Source organism: Agelaius phoeniceus, chromosome 1, assembly GCF_051311805.1.
Source record: "Agelaius phoeniceus isolate bAgePho1 chromosome 1, bAgePho1.hap1, whole genome shotgun sequence".
Taxonomy (NCBI): domain Eukaryota; kingdom Metazoa; phylum Chordata; class Aves; order Passeriformes; family Icteridae; genus Agelaius; species Agelaius phoeniceus.
In genome coordinates, this window is record NC_135265.1 from 69,184,831 (window position 1) to 69,204,890 (window position 20,060).

Genomic DNA, 20,060 nt, shown 5'->3' on the forward strand with positions numbered 1-20,060 from the left:
CATACTTAGTGTAAGATTTTGGTCTCGTATTCTTATGTTTTTCCATAGTCGAAATTCTTAGTATGGTCTTGTGCTGAAACTTGTGCAAAATAAGAACAAATCTTCTGGATCTTTTATTTTTCAGCAAGCCAAATTGCCAGTGCAGCTGTGTATAGCCAAGTACTGTGCCTTCTTGAGGTGTTTATTAGCAGTATCTTATCTTGGCAATATTTTGAATTTGAGTAACACTTGAATGGAAGTGGAAATTAAACTGAATCAGTGTACTAATACAGCACTCATATTATTATGAATTAATGACCATAAATCCATAAGGAAACTTTCTGTTAATCAAAATAACATAAATATTAAAGCATGTTTAATAAATATTAGCAAGACAAGCAATTTCAATTATAGTTGTTATAAGAAATGAAAGGTAGGAGTACTACCCTAGTTTACTGCACCTGGTTTGAATTGACTGCTCGGCCTTTGAGCAGCAAATATTCCTATATTAGTAATTGTCAAGGTGTATTACTTCTGGACTGAAAGCATTTTGTTGAGTATTTGGAGGACTGGTACCAATTTACACAGTTGTGAGTTTGTGACATTGGAATTGACTGTGTGAAGGAACTTACCAAACTTTAAGAAATGTTCTGGGCATCTGCACAAGTTGTGTTTATACTGCAGAGCACTGTAGGCTGGATGCCCTTTGCAGGAGGAGATTCATTTTGAAAACTCTTGTTAGTATTAGATTTGAGCTACAGGTTGTATTTATGTCTAAATTTTATGAATATGTAAGAAAGTTGCAAAATGCTGTGTAATGTGTTTCATTACATTGGCAGCAGTTCTGAGGCCATGAGGAAAGAATAGCTGGAAAAGCCCTTTGAACACAAGGGGCAGCACCACGCTACTGTTCAGCAATGAGTATAGTATTGGCAAATCATGTCTTCCTGCTGGCAGACAGTTCTGTTGGAGTTCTAATATGGTTCATTCTTATCAAGTTTGTCATTGCAAGGAAGTTTTAAAATCACAGATTATTTTGCTGCTTTTCTTGAGAAGCTCTTCAAATTTTATCTCTTTTTTTTCCAGCTTCACAGTGGCAAATACCTATTTCTCTACAAAAATACAGATTTTTCTACCATGAAATTGTAGACTTACAGTTCTTAGATAAGGAGATTGCCCTTGGAAGTTTGCTGGGGCTTTCACTCATGCCATGTATTTTTATTTATTACAGTTGGACATCATTTTCCAGCCAAGATAGAGGTGACATTACACACAGAGAATTTTTCTTACCTCTCTGGCCATTTAGTTACACTTAAAGCAAGTGTAGACACAGTAAAGTTTTCAAATGTTTCACCCACAGTAGAAGAGTGGGAGTGAGTGGCATAATCAAACAATGAACAAATATCCTGGTAAAACAGTTTTTTCAAGTCACTGCACGATATCTATTAACTACCTATACACTTCTAAATCCTTGGATTGGCGGCTAGAACATAGAAAATGTTTGGCATGAGCCTCTTGCATTTCTCTTGCTCCTAGCCTGTTGCAGTACTGGTAGTCAGTTTTTAATTGCTTACCACATCATGAGTTCTCACTTGTTTGGTTCCTTGCCTGGAATTACCAAAATTATGCTGGAAGCTTGTGGCAAAGCCACAAACTGAATTCAAATCAGCTGACTCGGGGTTGAGAAGCCACTGGGGGCATTTTCCTGTGTTTGTTGGTGGTTTTCATTTTAATTTTTTTTAAATTTTAAAGCTCTTTGGGGTGATATTTTTAGGTATTTTCCTTGAGGTAGTTTAAATCCTTTTGTTATGTTCATGTTGCCTTTACTTCACAAGTGGTTTGAAAACTTCAAATGCCTAATAAGAGTAACCTACCAGGAAGCATATGATTAAGCAAGACAGCGGAAATCCTTAACATATATTAAAATTCAGAGCTCTTGACTTAGAAAGAGACTCAGATGCAGGTGAAGGAATGTCAAACATAGAATGGATAATACCTGTTTTTCAGTAAACAAAAGAAAGCTTCAAATTGAAATTGGGAAACAGTAAATTCAGAGCTATACTGGTTTTGTATTTCAGTAGGAGAGTAAATATCCATGAGGTTTTGGGGGTTGAAAAGGAGGAGGAACAAAGAAAAAGGTGTCGTAGGAGTGACTTTGAAAAAGGCTTGGTAAATTTAAACAGAAACCCAACTGAATCAGAACTTGTCCTTCCACAGAACTTGTTAGCAGTGGTGTCTGCTTTGGCCAGCTTTTCCAAATACTTTTTCATCTTGGCATGTAGACTGGCTTTGGAGATGTGCAACATTGGAACAGATGCCTAAAGCCCAGAGCTGTCATTTCAGCTTAATTTCTGGCATCTGAGGGTGCAGGAAGTGTAATAGACATTTTACTCGTCTTCAGGTGGCATGGCTCTCCAGGTTACACCTGTGTGAGTCTCCAGAGCAGTGTTACTCCTTAGGCTTTCATTTAACTCTCCTGATGGAGAACAAGATTGTGTTTTCACAAATGATTTGCTGCTCTTCATTCTGCTGACTAAACTACAAGTGGCAGGTTCTGTCTGCAGTATCAAATTCCAAAGTAGACTTTGCATTGAAAATAACCTTTAGGCTGCCAGCAGACGCGATTCAGAGGTAGAATGAGGCTTTGTCTTTCTGATGTAGGAGCTTAGGGTAAAACACAGCATTTGATGTATGCAGTAACCTTTCCTAAAAATAAAGACTGCTGAGTATTGGCCAAGGCATTTAAAATACTGTAATTATCTGTCATACAGAACTGTCATTATTTTTTGTTGCATGTATTTAATGGCTAATTCAGTGAGGTTGGGGCTTTATCATAAATAGTAGCAGTAGTTATATAATACATCCAGAGCTGTGAGCACCTGATGTTCTGCACAGATGAGGGCTGTCTGAAGGACAGGAGAAGGACTTACTTTCTCATGAGCAACTCGGCGTGGCAGTATGTCATGTCCGATAAAGCAAATGCTGAGTCTAAACTTCCACATGGAAAAGAGTAACTTTTATCAGCCTGGCTGGTCAGTAGCTCCTTGAAACAGTTAGGAGTATTAACCATTCTGTGCTGAAGAAAGCATCAGAAGCAAGGAAGGATCACATTTTCAGGCAGATGTGTCCCTCTGCCATTTGCCCCTTTGTGCTTTCTGCTTTGCTGTGTTTGGTGTCTCAAGGGTTTCAGCCTGGGGTGTAAATAAATATGTTATTAGGGGTGGCTGTTGCAACAAAACTTCAAGGAGGCTTTTCCAAATGAGGTAACAGCAAGTGTGTCTTTGTCTTAGTTCAAATAAAAAATACTGTCAAGAGAGGGAAAGTAGAAATAAGTGCTTTAGTTTTGATCACAGAGCAAATGACTTCTGCTGTGTTTCTAATCTGATTGTGTGATCTAGCTTTGATGCCTGTCAGTCTGGTTTGCAGTGGTGCCCATTGAGGTAAGGTTTGAAAATTGAGTTTCTTGCATTGAAATGTATTAACCTTTGAGCAACTTCTTGTCTTCCTTGCTGTGTGTGATGTCTGCTGCAGAGCAGAACATTTGTGGAGGTTCTTTTTTACTAAGTAGAAAAAGGAGAAGTATGGCAATCTTGTGTGTTATTTATGAAATGTATGACCTTGTAAAAGCCTTGTGTATGTATTGTGACTTACATTCATATCAGAATATTGGTCTCTCATGAGAGTCCTTTCTCAGGGGTAAACAAGTTTTAAGTACAGCTAGACCTTGAGGAAATTAGAAGGACTCCTGTTTTGAGGACTTCTAAAAAAGGGAGAGAGAGACAAAAGTGCTGTTATTGAAACAGTGATCTCTTGATCTCTCATTGTTTGTTGGTTGCTTTTTAATCTGTTGTATTTTTATTTCGTTTTTCCTTGGTGTGAAAACTTTCCATCCTGATTTTGTACTGCTCATTGGAAGGAGACACTGTCAGATTCATTGGCACTGCAACTGAGCAGGCACACTTCCCTCCAGGAGGAGCTTTGGCACATTTGTCTGGTGCCTCTGATCCCCAGGAGGCTCTGCTCTGCTGCCCTTGAACTGCAGTCTGTAATTCAGGATGACAATGTTGGTATTGGTACTCTCGCTTCTGACAAGTCACCTGGTCCCATAGCTGTGGTAAAATGGGTTTTTTAATGACATTTCTCCCCCAACCCCATGCTCAGTCATCAGTCTCTCAGCATATTACAATTTCAGTTTTTCCTTTTACAGAGGAAAATTCCGGAGTTTTTCCATTTCCAGCTTACAGAGAGAAGAGGCTCCTCCTGAAGCTACTTGCATTCTTTTCTGGCCTTTCAGATGAACATCACTTCTCCCCACAGCACACTGAAAATATGTTTTAAGACTTTCCCCAGCCACTCTAAATCAGATGCCTTTTATTTGTTTCTTTCACAGATGGTTTTTCAAGTCTAAAGAATTTATTCATTTTTTCATTTTCAAGATAAAGGTAGTCGGCAAAGACTTCCATTTGCCTTATTTGCTCTAAGAATCTGGTTTCATGACTGTTTCATATTTGCCCATCTAATTATCTTTGTGCTTCTGTTGGTTGTCACTAAAACTTTTCCCCTTTTCCAGTTTCAAAGGTGATGCTTGCTTCTTTCTTACTTTAAAATTGCTTGTCAAAATGAAAGCTGTTTATACAACCCATCAACATTAACTATCGTTTTACAAAACTGAAAAAAACAGTTACTTTACAAAAAAACAACCCTCTTCATCATCCTTTGTGTCTGGTGTGTCTGTATATATTGTAATCTTTTGGGCATCCACTGAATACCCCTCTGGGTTATCATAGACCAAACATGGTCTCTGTCACCAATACCATTTGAGTGAATTTGCAGCCAGGTAAATTCACAGCAATCTACTTTTATTTTGACAATAAACATATATGTGGCCTTCACATAAAAGCTCTTTCAAGCAAAGAAGCTTTATCATTGATGTGTTATTTTACAGTTTTGTCTTTTTTGCAGTAATTCAGATTCTGTCTAGTGTCTCTGTAGTAAACTGCTTGTATTTGAGGGAAATGTGTTTGATCCATGAAGTTGTGATGAAGCCAAGCTTAGGGAAGAAAGTTGCGAGACTCTAATAGCAGCATGTCTGATCAGGCCCTTGGAAGTTTAGGCAGAGAAAGCTGTTTTCTAGACAAGACTGTAGAGTGAAGTTTAATTAGTGTTTACGCAGTCTCCTTGGTACTTGGTGCATTGCTGCTGTCTTTAGCTTTGGGCTTTCTGAGGTGAGCCTGGGTTTTTTTTGGCCATTAAGTGCTACAGCTGCAGTGCCCTTCATCTTTGTGACAGGCATTATGCCAGTACATTTATTCTGAAAGCAAGTAAAAAGAAGAAGAAAGAAGGAGCCCAAACTCTTCCAGTCACAGTTAAATCACAGTTTGACTGATTCCTGTTGTTATGCTTTCTGGGGTAAGTCAGATACATGTTTCCCCTCTGAGGTCTGTGCTGCCTGGATGTCCTTCCTTGGCTGTTGGCTTGGCAGGAAGTGAAGCATTACTAAGCAGAGTTTTGAACTCACCTTTATAATTTTGTCACCAGTAGAAAATGCATAAATGCATAGTTTAAAACAAAAATCTGCTGTTTATGTTGTAAAATTAAGGTCCTGTCCCTCATCAAGGCAGTTATGAATATTGCAGTGTAGTGGCTAAATAATACATTCATAGTTTTTCTTCAGTGAACATAATTGACTTGCTGAGCAGTAGCTTTGATAATTCTTAACCATATTTTTACCCAAGTGTGTGGTTAAAAAGAGCATTATGTGACCTAATCACGTAGCCTTTCACATTAATACAGATCTTGTTTATAATTCTCTTGATTTTGTTGTTGACCCAGTACTTTGGTTCTGTGTTCAGATTATCTTAACTTTAAATGAAAATATTTCTTGTCTCACAGAAGTCGAATTTCTATGCATATTTGTCAGTAGTGAATACTTAGTGGGAGTGATTACTCTCTAACTGCTCGTGCCAGTATACCTCTGGGAGGTTAATCAATCTTGTGCTTTTTAATTGACATCAATAATGTGTTTACATTTATCAATATTTCTTAATTGTCAAGTTATAACTGTGGAACTTCAATAATAAATCATACCAATGGTTAACTTCATACATTAGATTTTCAAGAGTCTCCTTAAGCACTTTGACGTGTTGTAAATTGCTTTTAAAATGATGTATGTATACTCGTGGGGGAAGAGCAGAAAAAAATTGGTATGCAGAGTCATGCTGTCAAATAATACTGCAGAACTGGCCCATTGACAGTAACATACCTTTACCACATGTAGGATATGCTTTATGGGAAGAAAATGGGAGTAAGTCTTTTCAAACTGCTTGTTTTATTACTAATAATTTTGTGACTATGACAGTGCTCATACATTTGTTGTGTCATCCCCAAGGAATTGTCAGGGCTGTGACTTTTTCCATTCTCTCAGCTGCTGAGGGAAGACGCAGGACAGAAAGAATTACCAGTTCTACTGCTCCTCTGCAGAAGTAGCAGTGAGCTGTGGGAGATCAAGGCATCCTGATTTTTTTGGTACTTTTCACCAATGTCCTTAAGATACTGCGGTGGAAATGAAGGAGGCTAGCTCTGTTTAAATATAAGCATATGTTTAAAGACTTGGGTGCACAGGGAAACAAATTATTTGCTCAAGTTCACAAAATATGCTTACAGCAGGAATTAAGGCATGAAAGTCTAAGTCTTACAACATATACCTTCATCATCTGCCTTGCTCTGTTCTCTGTCTCCTTTAAACTCAAGGAGCAGTATTCTGAAGAAGGAAATCTGTACAGACAGAAAGCTGGCAGGATGCTGACCACATTGTGTCAGTGTTGCCATGTTTTATGGGCTACATCCAAGACAGTATAAGAACTGTAAACCTTGCCTAATGGGCAGTGAAGAAAGAAGATGATGCTGTTTTCTAGATAAGTGAAAACCAACGTGAACACCAGGAACATAGAGGCTGGTTTTTATTTTAAAAGACTAAGTATTAAATATTCCAGTTTAGACTAGCAGCCATTTTGTTGATTTTCTTGCAAATGTCATAAGTCATAAATTAAACTTCTCCCTCCTTTTTTGAATGAGACAAGACTGATAAGAAGCAGCTATTAAACAGAATTACAGTAGTTACCAAATGCAACTGCATTTAAAGCAAGTGTATGTAGTCAATCTCTTTTGAAGGGTAAAGCGATTCACGAGAGAAATCCATTGGCACTTTCTTTAGCGTGGCAGATTAAGTACCTTCACGTTGCAAATAGAGGGCTTTGTAGTAGGTTGCTTGTGTGAAAAAGTGATATTTAAGTTCAAAAGAAGACATCCTGGAGTGCAGCTGGTCAAGACACTGCTGCACAGGTTCTGAGCTAGAGGTCATTCCCATCCATGTCTAGAAAGGTAAACTTGGGTCAGTATATGAATGTGTGAACAAACACAAGTCTTTAAGAAATTGTAACCTTTCAGCAGCATTCAAATTCTATTTGTGCTTTTGGTTTCAAAGCTACTAAGGTTCTTGAGATGTGTAAGAAGCTAAATTTAGTGTGGCTGTGTGGTTGGTTGACCCTGACTGGACACCAGGTGCCCACCACAGCTGCTCTATCTCCTCAGCTAGACAGGGGAGAGAAAATACAATGAAAGGTTCATGGGTTAACATAAGTCAGGGAGAGATCACTCACCAATTACCCTCACTGGCAAACCAGACTCATACTGGAGAAATTAGTATAATTTATTACCAATCAAATCAGAGAAGGGTTATGGAAAATTAAACTAAATCTTAAAAATGCCTTAAAAAGTTCCACTCCTCCCTTCTTCTGAGGCTTAAAATTACTCCCAATTTTCTCTACCTCCTCTGTGCAGAGGCTGGGAAATGCAGGCTGCAGTCAGTTCATCACACATCACCTCTGCTGCTCCCTTCTCCTCAGAGGGGACTCCTCACACTCTTCCCCTGCGTCGCCGTGAGGTCCCTCCTGCAGGAGACAGTCTTTTATGAACTTCTCCAGTGTGAGTCATTCCCATGGGGGGCAGTCGATCAGGAACAGACTGCTCCAGCTTGTATTCCTCACAAGATCACAAATCCTGCCAGCAAACCTTCTCCTCTCCACCAGTCCAGAGGTCCTGACAGGAGCCTGCTTCCCATGGGGTCCCAGCCTCCTTCAGGCATCCACCTGCTCCAGTGTGGGGTCCTCCACAGGCTGCAGGAGGATCTCTGCTCCACCATGGACCTCCCTGGGCTGCAGGGGCAGAGCTGCATACCACGGTCTGCACCCCAGGCTGCGAGGGAGTCTCGGCTCCGGCACGTGTAGCACTTTCTGTCCCTCCTTCTGCACTGACCTGGCTGTCTGCAGAGCTGTTTATCTCACATACTCTCATTCCTCTCTCCTGGATGCAATTGTGAAGGTTTTCTTTTTTTTCTCCTCCTGCTTAAGCATCCCAGAGGTGCTACCACTGCTGCTGACCTTGACCAGTGGCAGGTCTCTCTTGGAGCCAGCTGGCACTGGCTCACTCAGACACTGTGGGAAGCTTCTGGCACTTTCTTGAAGAAGCTGCTCCTGTAGTTTCTCCTCCACCAAAACCTTGCCACAGGCTGTTAGCATGAAGAACATAAAATCTTCTATGAATTGAGTTCAGAAAAAAATTATTTTTATTCACTGTTCTCTACAAATATCTTTAATGCCATCATAGCCTGAAGTATAAGTAAAACTAGTTCAGTTGTCAGGTTTTCTGGTACTGTGGAGGAAGACTGAAATAGTTGCTACCAGGTCATCAGGTGGGATGTGTTTTCAAATATAAGTGGGCCTGGTACAGGAAACTTGTGTTTCAACCTTCTTCCATTTCTCAAACATCCTACATTGAGTGTATACTGCGGCCACTGAGAAAGTAAGAAGTGTAATTAGTATCCATAATGTATATTCTCATAGACTGAAAAGAGAGGAGAACTCTTTTGTTCAAAGGGTAGCTGAGCAGATTGAAAGCAAGTATCTGGACTTGTGTTCACACATTTATGCTGACTAATATGGGTGCATGAAAGCTCAAGGTACTCTGGAAGTCACAAGAATGAAAGCTACAAAATTATTTAAGGATTCAAGAACATGAGCTTTTTCTTCTATTGCAGTTTCATATTTGAGTAAGATCAATACAGTGTAAGAGTAGAACTTGTGGTCTTTTGGTAAAGTACAGGCCATCTGTGATTCTTTCCTATATCTTCAGCTAAAAAGAGAGTAACTTCATGCTGCAAATCTTCCTTTGGGGAAGCTGAAGAGCACTGTGGAGTTTCACAGTGTATTTTATATTTTTCACAGGGCCTTGGCATATGCATCTCCTGTTGTAAAACTGAAAGCCTTGGATAGATTAGTGATGGGGCTTAAGAAGTACCCAGTAACCAAGTACCCACATGGCTCCAAACAATGAGCCTTTTCTTAGAATAACAGAATGATTTGGGTTTGGCAGGACCTTAAAGACCATCTCGTTCCAATCCAAGCCCCCTGCCATGGTCAGGGACCCCTTCCACCAGAGCAGTGAAGCTCAGCTGATCAGAATTCAGTGATGGTACTTCTAATTTCAAATGTTTATAACAGTCTACACTTCAGAATTTATTATTTAAAAACACTACATATCTTATGCTATTATGTGCAAGTCAGTAGTCAGTTCATACCTGGCTTCCTGACAGGAGGACAGTTGATCTGGAAGTAGCAGCAGATAATTTGGTCTAGATCAGGTCACACTTTTTTTATATCCATGTAAGGCAGTTAAATCCATCTACATAGCTTATTAGTTTCATCAGTGCTGCTTGATTTTGCTTTTTTGCTTTTCGCCCTTTTTTTTTAAAAAAAAAAAAGTTCTTTATTTGACTTGCTGGCTAAGGCTTTTTAAAATGTAAATAGCAGTCTTGTACCTCTAATACGAAATGCTGTGAAGCTGAGAGGAGAATCTGACCTACTCTTACAAAAGAAAACAAAATTGAGAAAGGGTGGAACATAGGAACAGAGAGATCCAAGGTTTCCCACAGTATAGTAATGAATATGACCTTTAATAACTGAGGCCTTTGGATCAAATTTAAGTTGGCATTAAAATTTTCTAATAAATTCCCTGCTGAATCCCAGAGTTTTTTTCCTCAGATTTAATTCAGTAAGGTCAAAATAAAGCAAGTGCTGTCTGTGCTATTGTAATTGCTCTCAGCAGGCTGATAATGTTATAGCAGAGAAGGACCAGCTACTGTGCTTTTGTTCTTTTCTTCAAGCACTCTCCTTCCTCCATGCTTGTTCCTCCTGCTCTCAGGTCTGCCCTAAGTAGGAAGTGAAACTGTTTTAAATGCCATTTCCTTCTCATTGTAACACATTTTTATAGTGATGCTTTCCTGATTCTCTTCAACAAAGGGAATAAAATTATAGCCTGTCTTATTGCAGAATAGTTGGAGGCTATTTCCTTTCCTTAATTTTCATCCCAACATACTTTAAATTCAGCCTCTTCAGTTCTTAAAGACTGGTAGTTCTAAACATGCAATGCTTAGTTCATTTTGGCTTAGTGGTTTTAGGATTGTGGAATAGATGTACAGCTAAATGAGTTTCTCTTAGACATAGGGAGAAACACTGAATACCCACAGTACTATGTTTTATTTAAAAAAATGACAAATCACAGCTCACCGCAGTGAGGCAGTTGTAGTTTGGGTCCTACACATCTTTTGCAGCTTTCAGAAGAGTGCTGTTTGTTTCTTGTATGAGTGCAAATTTATGCGTGCTACTGGTAGATCTGTTACTGCTCTGTTGGAGGTAAATAATGCCCAGCAAAATGCTGTGATCATGGTTATCCCTGAAATGTGACTGTGAGAGACTCAGGGCAATTCTGCATGGGTTTCCTGATGCAACATCCTTCTTTTCAGAATCAGACAGTCTGTCTAAAATGTCAGCTTTCTGTATGTAGTGGTGTAGCTGTGTGTATCATAGCTGCTCCTTTTTTAGCAAATGAAGAGGTATCTTAGAGCTCTGCAGCTGGCTCACATGAGGGGCCGTGGTGGGCCAATCTTTTAGGTGTGGGGCTAGATACCCTTTTGTTGACTGTGGGCACAAAGTAAAAGTTAATGTTCCTCAGCATAACTGATAGCTCAGGCCTTTGCTGTTTCAAAGGCCCAATCTGGACCAACCATTCCTATTTGGTTTCCAGCACCTTAGCTGGCTTCAGATTTCCCCATCTCCACCCTCCTGGTCCATCATCTTCTTGCCTCACTGTCTTTCCCTGAGTCCTAGAATTTCTTACCTGAAGTGTCGTGCACAGACACGTGTGTGTGTGTCTGGCTACATGCAGGCATTTACTGCCCAGTGCCTGTGGCGTTCATTACTGCTAAAGAAACTGGTCTTGGCAGAGAAGAAAATTGCTAGCTTGGATATTCCACTGCTTATGCATGTAGTCAGCTAACATATGTTCAGTGGGATATGTCCTCTTGCCCACATGTGATTGATTGGAAATTAGGAGCAATAAAAGATGTTTTACGAAGGTAGTTCCAGTTCTGAAATGCGTGCAGCTGTATTCTGCTGACCTTCAAACTCCATGGCAAGCAGAATTGATCAGGACATGTGGACAGTTTTGATATTACCTAGTGCTGCATACCTGTGCTAAGTCTGGTTCAGTAATTAAAACAACAGATTATGATCTTCAGCCATAACATTTCACCTGCTTGGTTACTGCTCATTGTTTCTTCTGTTTTTTTTAGCTCCTCTTGATGTCAACTCTCAGCCATGAATCATATGGTGCTGGTAGGATGTATACCACTGTGCCAGCAAGTTTGATGAACTCTAGTGAGGAAAGCCATCACTTCTGCAGGGTGGGGAATCTCTCCCAGCTACCGTGCAGGCATGTGACAGGAGATCATTCCTGATCAATAAGTGTCCCTTGCTTTTTATGTAGGACATACACATTTTAGTTTATATATCCTGGTGCTGCCAGAGGAAACTAATTTCCAGCACCAGAGATGCAGCACAGCTACTTGAAAGCAGAATGGTCCTGAGATGGAATGATGTCACTGACCTGAAACACTTCAAAAAGCTTGATTCTGAAGCCTGCTGTGGTTTGAGCTTACAGTTTCTGAGATAGGTTAACACTGCTGTGAATCATTGTGAGACATGATCAGACTGTTGCTTTGTAAATTAAATAATGAAGTGTTTGTGTGTGAGAGTTTCTAATGTAATTGGTAGTGCTTTGAAAACATCAGAGTCTATGATGGTAGGATCTGGAATTTGTTTTGCAAACTTGACTTTTAGTCCTAGGGACATGAAGTCTTCCAAAGTCCAGGTTTGATTTATACTTCATGTTTTAACTGTAGCAACAGGAGTGAATAGTCAAGTAGCCCTTTGGGTAACATGATTTTTTTCTACTAAATTTATAATTGGGCTTGAGTTATTTAGATAAAAGCTCCTGTGGTTGAGAGAGACTTTCCCTTAGTTTTTCTGTAGATCTCAACTGTGAAGAAGTGGTAAGTTGCTTTGAAGGATTTTGATGAAGCAGCAAAAGTAAAACCTATCATCCTTGCCAGTTCTTGGCAATTTACATGTATGAGTTGCCATTACCCCCGGACTTCTGAAGTGCTGTATGAATTGCAATAGCATTTGTGAATCAGTCCACTTTCAGATGCCAAATGGGATGTATTTAACACTTATTAGCCTAGATATAACATTTTTAAATCCTGCCACTCTTGCAAAAAATTCCAATTCCATATACCAATTTTACCCTGACTATTAAAATCATACCTCAAAATGCGCAGTGTGGGATGCAGGATATCCCAGCATGGGATATGAATTCAGTGATTAAAAAAAAAATCACTGAAGCAAACATCTGGGATTTTTTTAAATCAGGTTTTTTTAAAATTTCCAGGCAGAATGTCTCTTATTGTCTCATCTCCCTTGCTCAGAAGGTAAGACTTAATTAGATTTGACTGTGATATTTTGTCTTGAATTTTAACCTGTGATATTATTACATTATTTATAAATGTTCCTTTTTTTACTACTCTCAGTCTCTAAAGACTGGTATTCACAACTGTCAGAACACTTTGGTAGTAAAAACCATTAAATACTTCCCAGTCCCATGTAAAATTTTTCAAAGAACTGACAACTTCATATCATGATTCAACACAATGAGTCTTTCAGTGCCATTTGATTGGGGTGAAAATAGGGGCATTTCAGATTTCTATTTGTCTTTTTTTTATAGTGTTGGATAAGCAGGACAGTTGGTAGAAATCACATTGAGGGGGGAAATGGAAATTCTGTGTTACTGAGGTCCATTTAAGCAGTGTATGTTCTGGAAATGTTTCTATATTAAAAGAACCAATTGCATGTGTTTCTGATCTGGTGATGCTAGGGGTTTGAACAGATAAGGCAGGCTATCAAGTCCTGCATCATCACTGGACTTAAACGTTTGGTTTCATGGCATGACTGTTAGTCCTGGGATCAATGGAAGGTGAAAAGCAAATAAAGCTGTAATATTCACATATTTTTTGTGTACTCAATCCTCATGATGAAGACTGCATACAGAGATTTTATCTCCACTGGAGTTGGTCCTGCAATTCTTGTCTTGTCTTTAATGGCTATTAGTCTGTCCTTACTCAGATGCTGTGCTATCCTTTCTTTCAGGTGCTCTATATATGTACTCACCTGCCTCCAGATGATTTTAAACCTTAATCTTGAACCTTATTTTTCTTCAATCCATGTTTTAAAATAAGAAGTATTAAATTAAAAAAAAAAAAAGCTAGAAGAGTAACTTAGGGTCAAAAGAAATTTCTGTAAGAGGCAGGAGTGTAAGTCCTGAAAACCATGTCTGCTCTGATCCAAGTGGCTGTTCTGCCAGTCTGTGTCTCTGGGTCACATTTGTATTGGTTTTGGATCAAGTAACATAACAAGTACCAGAAAACCCAAGAAGAGGAGAAGGAGCTCATGACATTTCTTGCATTAGTTTTCTTTTTTTTCTATTATCACATTCAGAAGACCCAAATGATGATGAAATGCTGCTTGCAGTATCCCATTGAGATAAAAATCACACCCTTAATAAGAATCTGTGCTGTGTTGATATACTAGGCCACTTTTAGAAATATGTTTTTTTCATTTTTAGGTGAGTTTTAGATGTGATTCAGACTTTGGAGGTATTAGCCTGTTTTAAAACCCATTATTGTTCATCTGCTTGTGAAAGCAGCAGACAATTTTGGGAGGCAGGAATGGAAATACCACTTTTCAAAGATTTGTTTGGATTGTGATGCTATATATTTAGAATTAAGCATTTCCTTGCTATCATAGCCAGTACAAAAATGCACTCAGCTTGTGGTTTCTAGAACTATTTAGTCTGTTCTTGTTAGCAGACTGTCCTCTTGTGCTGTTACGTATCAACACATGTATTTTGGCTTATTTCTACCATTTGTTACTAAGTGAAATAAAATGCTAGAAGCTTCCAGTTATGTACTGGAAGGAGGTACAAGACAGGCAGCAAAGCAATTCCAACTGCCTGTGACAGTGAATGATACCAAAAGTACAGAGCAGTGACTACACGATTCAGGGGGCTGCTCTCTCCACCTCAGCAGTTTTCCTGCTTCCCTGCCCTGCAGAAGGCTGCACTCCTCACATGGTCCCACATCTGCTCTCTCCAGCACTTCTCTGGAGGGAATAGGGAGCAAGTTGTTACTCCACAGTTAGAGCCAGTGATTGTCTCTGTATCCCAGGGCTCAGGCATGGGATGCTGAGGGCCTGTACCATGCACAGGTGGGAAGGATGAAGAGGATGTCAGTACCACATTGTGTTTTCCACGTGGAGTGCCCTTTCTTGATTCCCTGTGTGATGAACTTCTTGGTCCTGCAGGGACCATACCAGAGGAATGAAGGAAATTCTGCCTCATGACAGTTCTACCTTGCAGCTTCCTTGAGACCTAGAACCATTAGTCCAAACTATGTAATAGTCCTACTGTGTTTAGTGATGTCATGATTTTTGTAGGGATATTATGGAAGATTCAGATGTCTTTTCTATCTAAAACATGTATTAGGGGGATTTGATTGTTTTCAGTATTTTGTGGGTTTGGTATCTTTATGAATTATTAGTGCTAGTATTTGATTGCATTAACCATTAGCTAAACTCAAACTTTCTTTTCGTCAAAAATCTTTTAGAAAGAAATGGCTAAGGCATGTCATACATTCTTCTCCCCAGAATTTTCAAAAGTGTTGTAAGAAGGAGTTATGTGTTTGCTGCGGAGCCCTTTCTCATGGGAACACATTTCTTTCAAAGCTGTCTTTGAGCACTTAACTAGAAGGCACAAGGAGGTGTTGTTCTAACATTCTTCTTAATAGACAATTTGAGAGCTTTTTTACTCATAGTACAAATACTTACTGGCACAGTCTTTTCATTTGGAAGATTGAAACCCACATGTAAGGGCAGTGCTTCTGTGACACAACTTCAGATCAACTATAGATATTTTTGCAGTAACTTATACTAAATGGTAGTCACCATTTAGTGAAACAAGAGGATGCATGGAGAGCAATGTCATGGCTAGAAGAGCATGACACCAGAAAAAAGGTCTGTCCTGAGATTAAAAAAACCATTTAAGAAGCATTAATGAAATTTAGCAAGGGTAAATTAGTATAATCCCTTTGCCCTGTAACTGAGTGGAAAAGCAGTGTATATTTATGCTTATTCTTTTCAGATGTCCAAGAAACTTGAAATGGTTATGAGATAGTCAAGACAAGAATTTTTTTTAAATGACCTCTTAATTCTGGTTCTGCCACACACTTCAGTCACATAGAACATCACTGTTGCATTTTATCTTTACTTGTTGTCTTGGATTCTCCCTTTTTTAAAACAGATAATTCTTCAATCATACATATAACAAAGTTGTTTTACTGCTCACTTAATATGAAAATGTTTTTTGGTGTGGGGTGCCGTGAATCTATTTTTCAGTTAGGAAATGCCTTTTGGATTTTCAGCTTTGCTTTAGAGAGTTTGCAGTCATTTGGATTCAAAGTTCATTTGAGATACTGTGAATAAGGAAATTAAAGCATTGTAAACCATACTGTTAGAACAATGAACAGAATCTTACAATTACCACTGCACAGATAGTGTCAGGCTGGAAATGTTATTCATTCTCCAATTGCTCTCACATGTGAAGATGGTTTTCAGTTGACCTCAGTCAGAAGGGGCCTGAATTTTGCCTCCATACAATGTTCTGTCCCAGAGATTTCTGTACTCCTTATCAAAGGATGTGTGATTGGGCATTAGGTATCTGCCTAGCCTGATTATTGAGTACAAGTAAAGTATATTATGCCTCTGCAGAAAATTGAACCTACCTTTTTTCTCACCAATTTAGTTTTCATTGCACTAAGAGGATCTTAAAGTGTTTGCTGTTATTTTATATATCAGTTTGTCAGTATATCTCTTTGTACTGTGTGTATGTAAGGAGCAAGTAATATTTTGTAAAGTAAATAAAATTTGATGTTTAAATTTTATTGATGTCACATTGCAATTAATTCTTCTGGAATTTGATAGTTTTTCTGGGTTTTGTGCTTTTGCTAGAGCTGGGTTGTTTGTGAGTTTTGGGTGGATTTTTTTGTAGTTTTGATTTTTGGGAGTTTATATCTGTACTGCCCTTTATAAGTCATGCTCTCATTAATTTTATTTATCATGCTGTGTCAAGACACCTGCAGGACTGGAGCATTCTTTAAATCCAGGGCTTTTCATTCTTACTATTTGAACTTCATTGAACACTTACACAGTGTTTTAAAACTGCAGCAAATTTTCTGTAGTTTTAGAAAAAAATATTTTGGTTGTTGGCAGTAATTTTCTGTGTCTGGCTATGAAATTCCTCCAAGTTTCTGACCCTAACATGGTTTAAATAGATTTAAGAAGTGGTGTATGTATTAGAGGTATCTTTATTTATCAACAGAGAAATCACATTTTGAAAAAAACATTTTGAAAATTAGTGGATCTGTTTTGAAGGAATATAGAAATGGTATGTAGAGTGACAGAAAGTGGCAGAAACACTTTCTGTTTCATTGGAATGCAAGCCTAAATGATTGGCTTAACAGAAAAAATAATATAGTCTGGTTTTTTCCTTTAGAGATGCAAAACCTCAGTAATCTTGTTTTAGGTTACATGACATTCTTCTTTCTCAAAAGACTGACTCTTTGGTGTCTTAACGCATCCTGATATTTATCATACTAGTGAGACTCTGAATTCTTGTAGACCCAATTATGGAAAGTGAGTAAGTGGCATTTTTCTTTATTATATTGCACAGCTTTTAAGTTACACACTGTTGCTCTACAGATCCACTGTAAAACTGATGTAGGAGAGAAGCACAATATAATATTAAAAAGCCACTTACCCACCTTCCTGTTCGTGCATGGCACATTCCATGCATGGTGTGGTGGGCAGGAAGCCCCTGGACAGTGTACAGTGGGACACAGCTGGTTGAGAACTGGGTCAGTCTGTCCTGTGTGTATCTGAGGCACAAAAGGACAAACACAAGGGCAGCTGTTACTCAGCTTCCGAGCACTGAGAGCACTGGTTTTTCGCTTTGGTGCTGTTTGACCACTGATGTTCAAACTCAGGTTTTCTTAAGGCTGAAGGCCAGGAAGGCCGGGTGGCACAGGCTGGAAATCATTGCAAAGCTGTCCTGGTTTGCTAATGCCAACACCCTTTTCTACTACCATATCAACAAGTGACTTATTTAGCTTACACAACTAAAAGCTGCTCTTAACAGCAGTATCTTGTGGACTTTGGTTGTATTCTATACATGTGCTCCAGTAACAAAGAAACTTTACAACAAGGGCTGAGGCAAACTAAGGATAACATTATTGTATAGCTACACAAGGAGCTAGGGAGCTGGAGCAGGAATAATATTACATAGTTTTATTGTTCTAGAAACAATTTCCAAATGCCATTATTGTTTAAAAAGCAAATTCTATGTCTGTAAATGATGCAGAGCAGAAAAGCAGCGTTTAATTTGATCATGGTATGTCAAACCTGTAGTTTCATTTCTTCTCTCTTGAAAGTAATCATGTGACTGCTCTGTGGTATATGTGCTACAGATTATTTTTCATGCAGGAAGTGACATATAAGTAGTATTTAGGATAGATGTCTATCCATAGCAGCTTTCAGATTTTAGGCATATTTGTTCTAGCATTAGTTTTTAGGACCCATGTATTTTAAATCTCTTTTAAAACAAAAGGTGTTTTAATTTCCAGTATACCCTACTGGATCTAGGAAGAATCTTGCTCATACTTCATGGGAGAAAGCTTTGAGAAGAGATAAACACTGGAATTTCAATCAACATCCCAATATCATAATTTTTTCTGTAAACCTTTGCAGGGTAAGAGCAGAAATTTGACTGAAACAACTCCAGAGTCTTAGCTGTTGTAGCATCATCACTTGCCATAAGAAATTAAAAATAAAGTTGTGGGCATAAAAAAGTAGTGTATCCATAAGGTTGAACCAGAGGCAGAAGTTGTAATTCCCAAGTTGTTTCTACAAAATTCTGCCTTTCTTCCCAGTGGAGGTAGAAGTTAAGGTGTACTCTTGAATTTCAGTTTGTGGAAAGCTGTGCATGTTTCATCCCAGTTGCAGAGAAGCTTTGACAAGGCAAGAAAAGTGTTTTAATATCGCCTTCAATGCCACCCTTGCCTGTCATAATGAGAAAGATGCCTGTTTGGTGACTGCTTTTTCCCAGCTCAAGCCAACTGCCTCCAGCTAGACCTTTCTTTGGGAAGATCAATCACCAAATTGCATATATATCTCTTGGGAAATTCAATGTGTGTGAGCAGTAAGCACAAGCATCAGTAAAAATTCCCTATTTCAAATTTTTCACTGACTTTGAAAGATTTGCTAGTCATCCTAGTAATATTTAACAACCATAAATAAAGAGCACATTTTATGACTTAAATAAACAGCAAAGCATTTTTATTAATTATTAGGCTTGAAAACTAATATTTTTTTCTTGTATCTAGGATTGGATCTCCAAATAAGTTTCTAAGTATGTTGTCCTGGCAATGTAGGTAATTTATGATACCGCCAAAGGTGTAATACTTGTGTGAATAAAGAGAAGCTTTTAGCTTCCAGGGATACAAAGTGTTTTTCATGAATATTAAGTAAACTTTAATGATTGAAGAAAAGAGGAAAGTGGAGGACAGTCCTTTATACGGTGTCTAAGCTGGCCTACAGCCACATTAATGTTTATAACAGATTTAGAGCATAGCTAAAATAACAGTAAGGGCTTCCTCCTCTTTTTCCATATGTTTTTCACAACTATTTAAACATACATGTAACTAAAAGGGCGAAGGCTATCTGCTTATTTACTGTAATTTACAGGACTCAATAAAGAAAAATGGAAAGTAACTGTAATCACTGCTGTTTGAGAAGTAGTGATAAATGGCAATTGAATGGTTTGAGGCTATTAATTGCAATGAGTTTATACTAGTTGAGATACCCCTGATGTCAGGTGCTTGAAATATTAGTTATTTCAAAGACAAGTTGGGCTATAAATTATTAGTAAATCTGTACTGAGGTGACTAAACCCACTTATTAACTGTCAAACATGGGTACTATTTCAAGTTGCAACTCCATCATTTGTATGCTGGAAAGGGAGTTAAAAGGTAAATTTAGGGGTTGTATGGGAACATTTGGAATAACTAGTTACTTTTGAGACAGAGCATTTCCTGTGCTTTTTACTCCCATAATGAATTTTTGCTTTTTTGTTAGTCTTCAAGTTTTCATAGACCACCACTGACCTTTTCAGCTGACTGGAAGATGTTCTTGAGAGGAAGGAAGCCGCTTCTCTTAGGTGGACTTACTAACTTGCTTAACCACATGGGGGAGATAAAAAACAGCAGATCCGAGCAGCCTTCATGCAGGTCACAAATACAGTTAGGGCATCCTCGAATTTCCACTGCAAGGTCTGCAATTGCCAGACAGTACTGCTCTCAGTAAAACAATATTTTTCCCAGTACAATGAAGAAAATATATTGCACTGCATGGGTCTTCTTTGTAATACCCCCCCCTTGTCATTCTTCTTATCATTAATCAAATGTTGCTTACTGAAACAGATACAGGATTGCTTAATGGTTTGGTATTGGATTTATTGAACTTTTA

General features: G+C 38.6%; 1 protein-coding gene across 3 annotated transcripts in view; it reads left to right on the top strand.

Annotated features, from left to right (window-relative positions):
• The window catches only part of LYRM4 (LYR motif containing 4), an 87,043-nt gene that overhangs the window by 26,323 nt on the left and 40,660 nt on the right, over nt 1–20,060 (top strand). Inside the window, exons 3-4 of one of the 3 annotated variants that reach the window (XM_054636960.2) lie at nt 3,896–4,093; nt 4,187–6,081. The exons of 1 other annotated variant lie outside the window; for it this stretch is intronic. In XM_054636960.2, the coding sequence (XP_054492935.1) occupies nt 3,896–4,093; nt 4,187–4,243 (255 nt within the window). In that variant the 3' untranslated portion in view covers nt 4,244–6,081. Of the gene's footprint in view, nt 1–3,895; nt 4,094–4,186; nt 6,082–12,822; nt 12,863–20,060 lie in introns of those variants that run through there. One more of the 3 variants, XM_054636994.2, reaches the window with a different exon arrangement.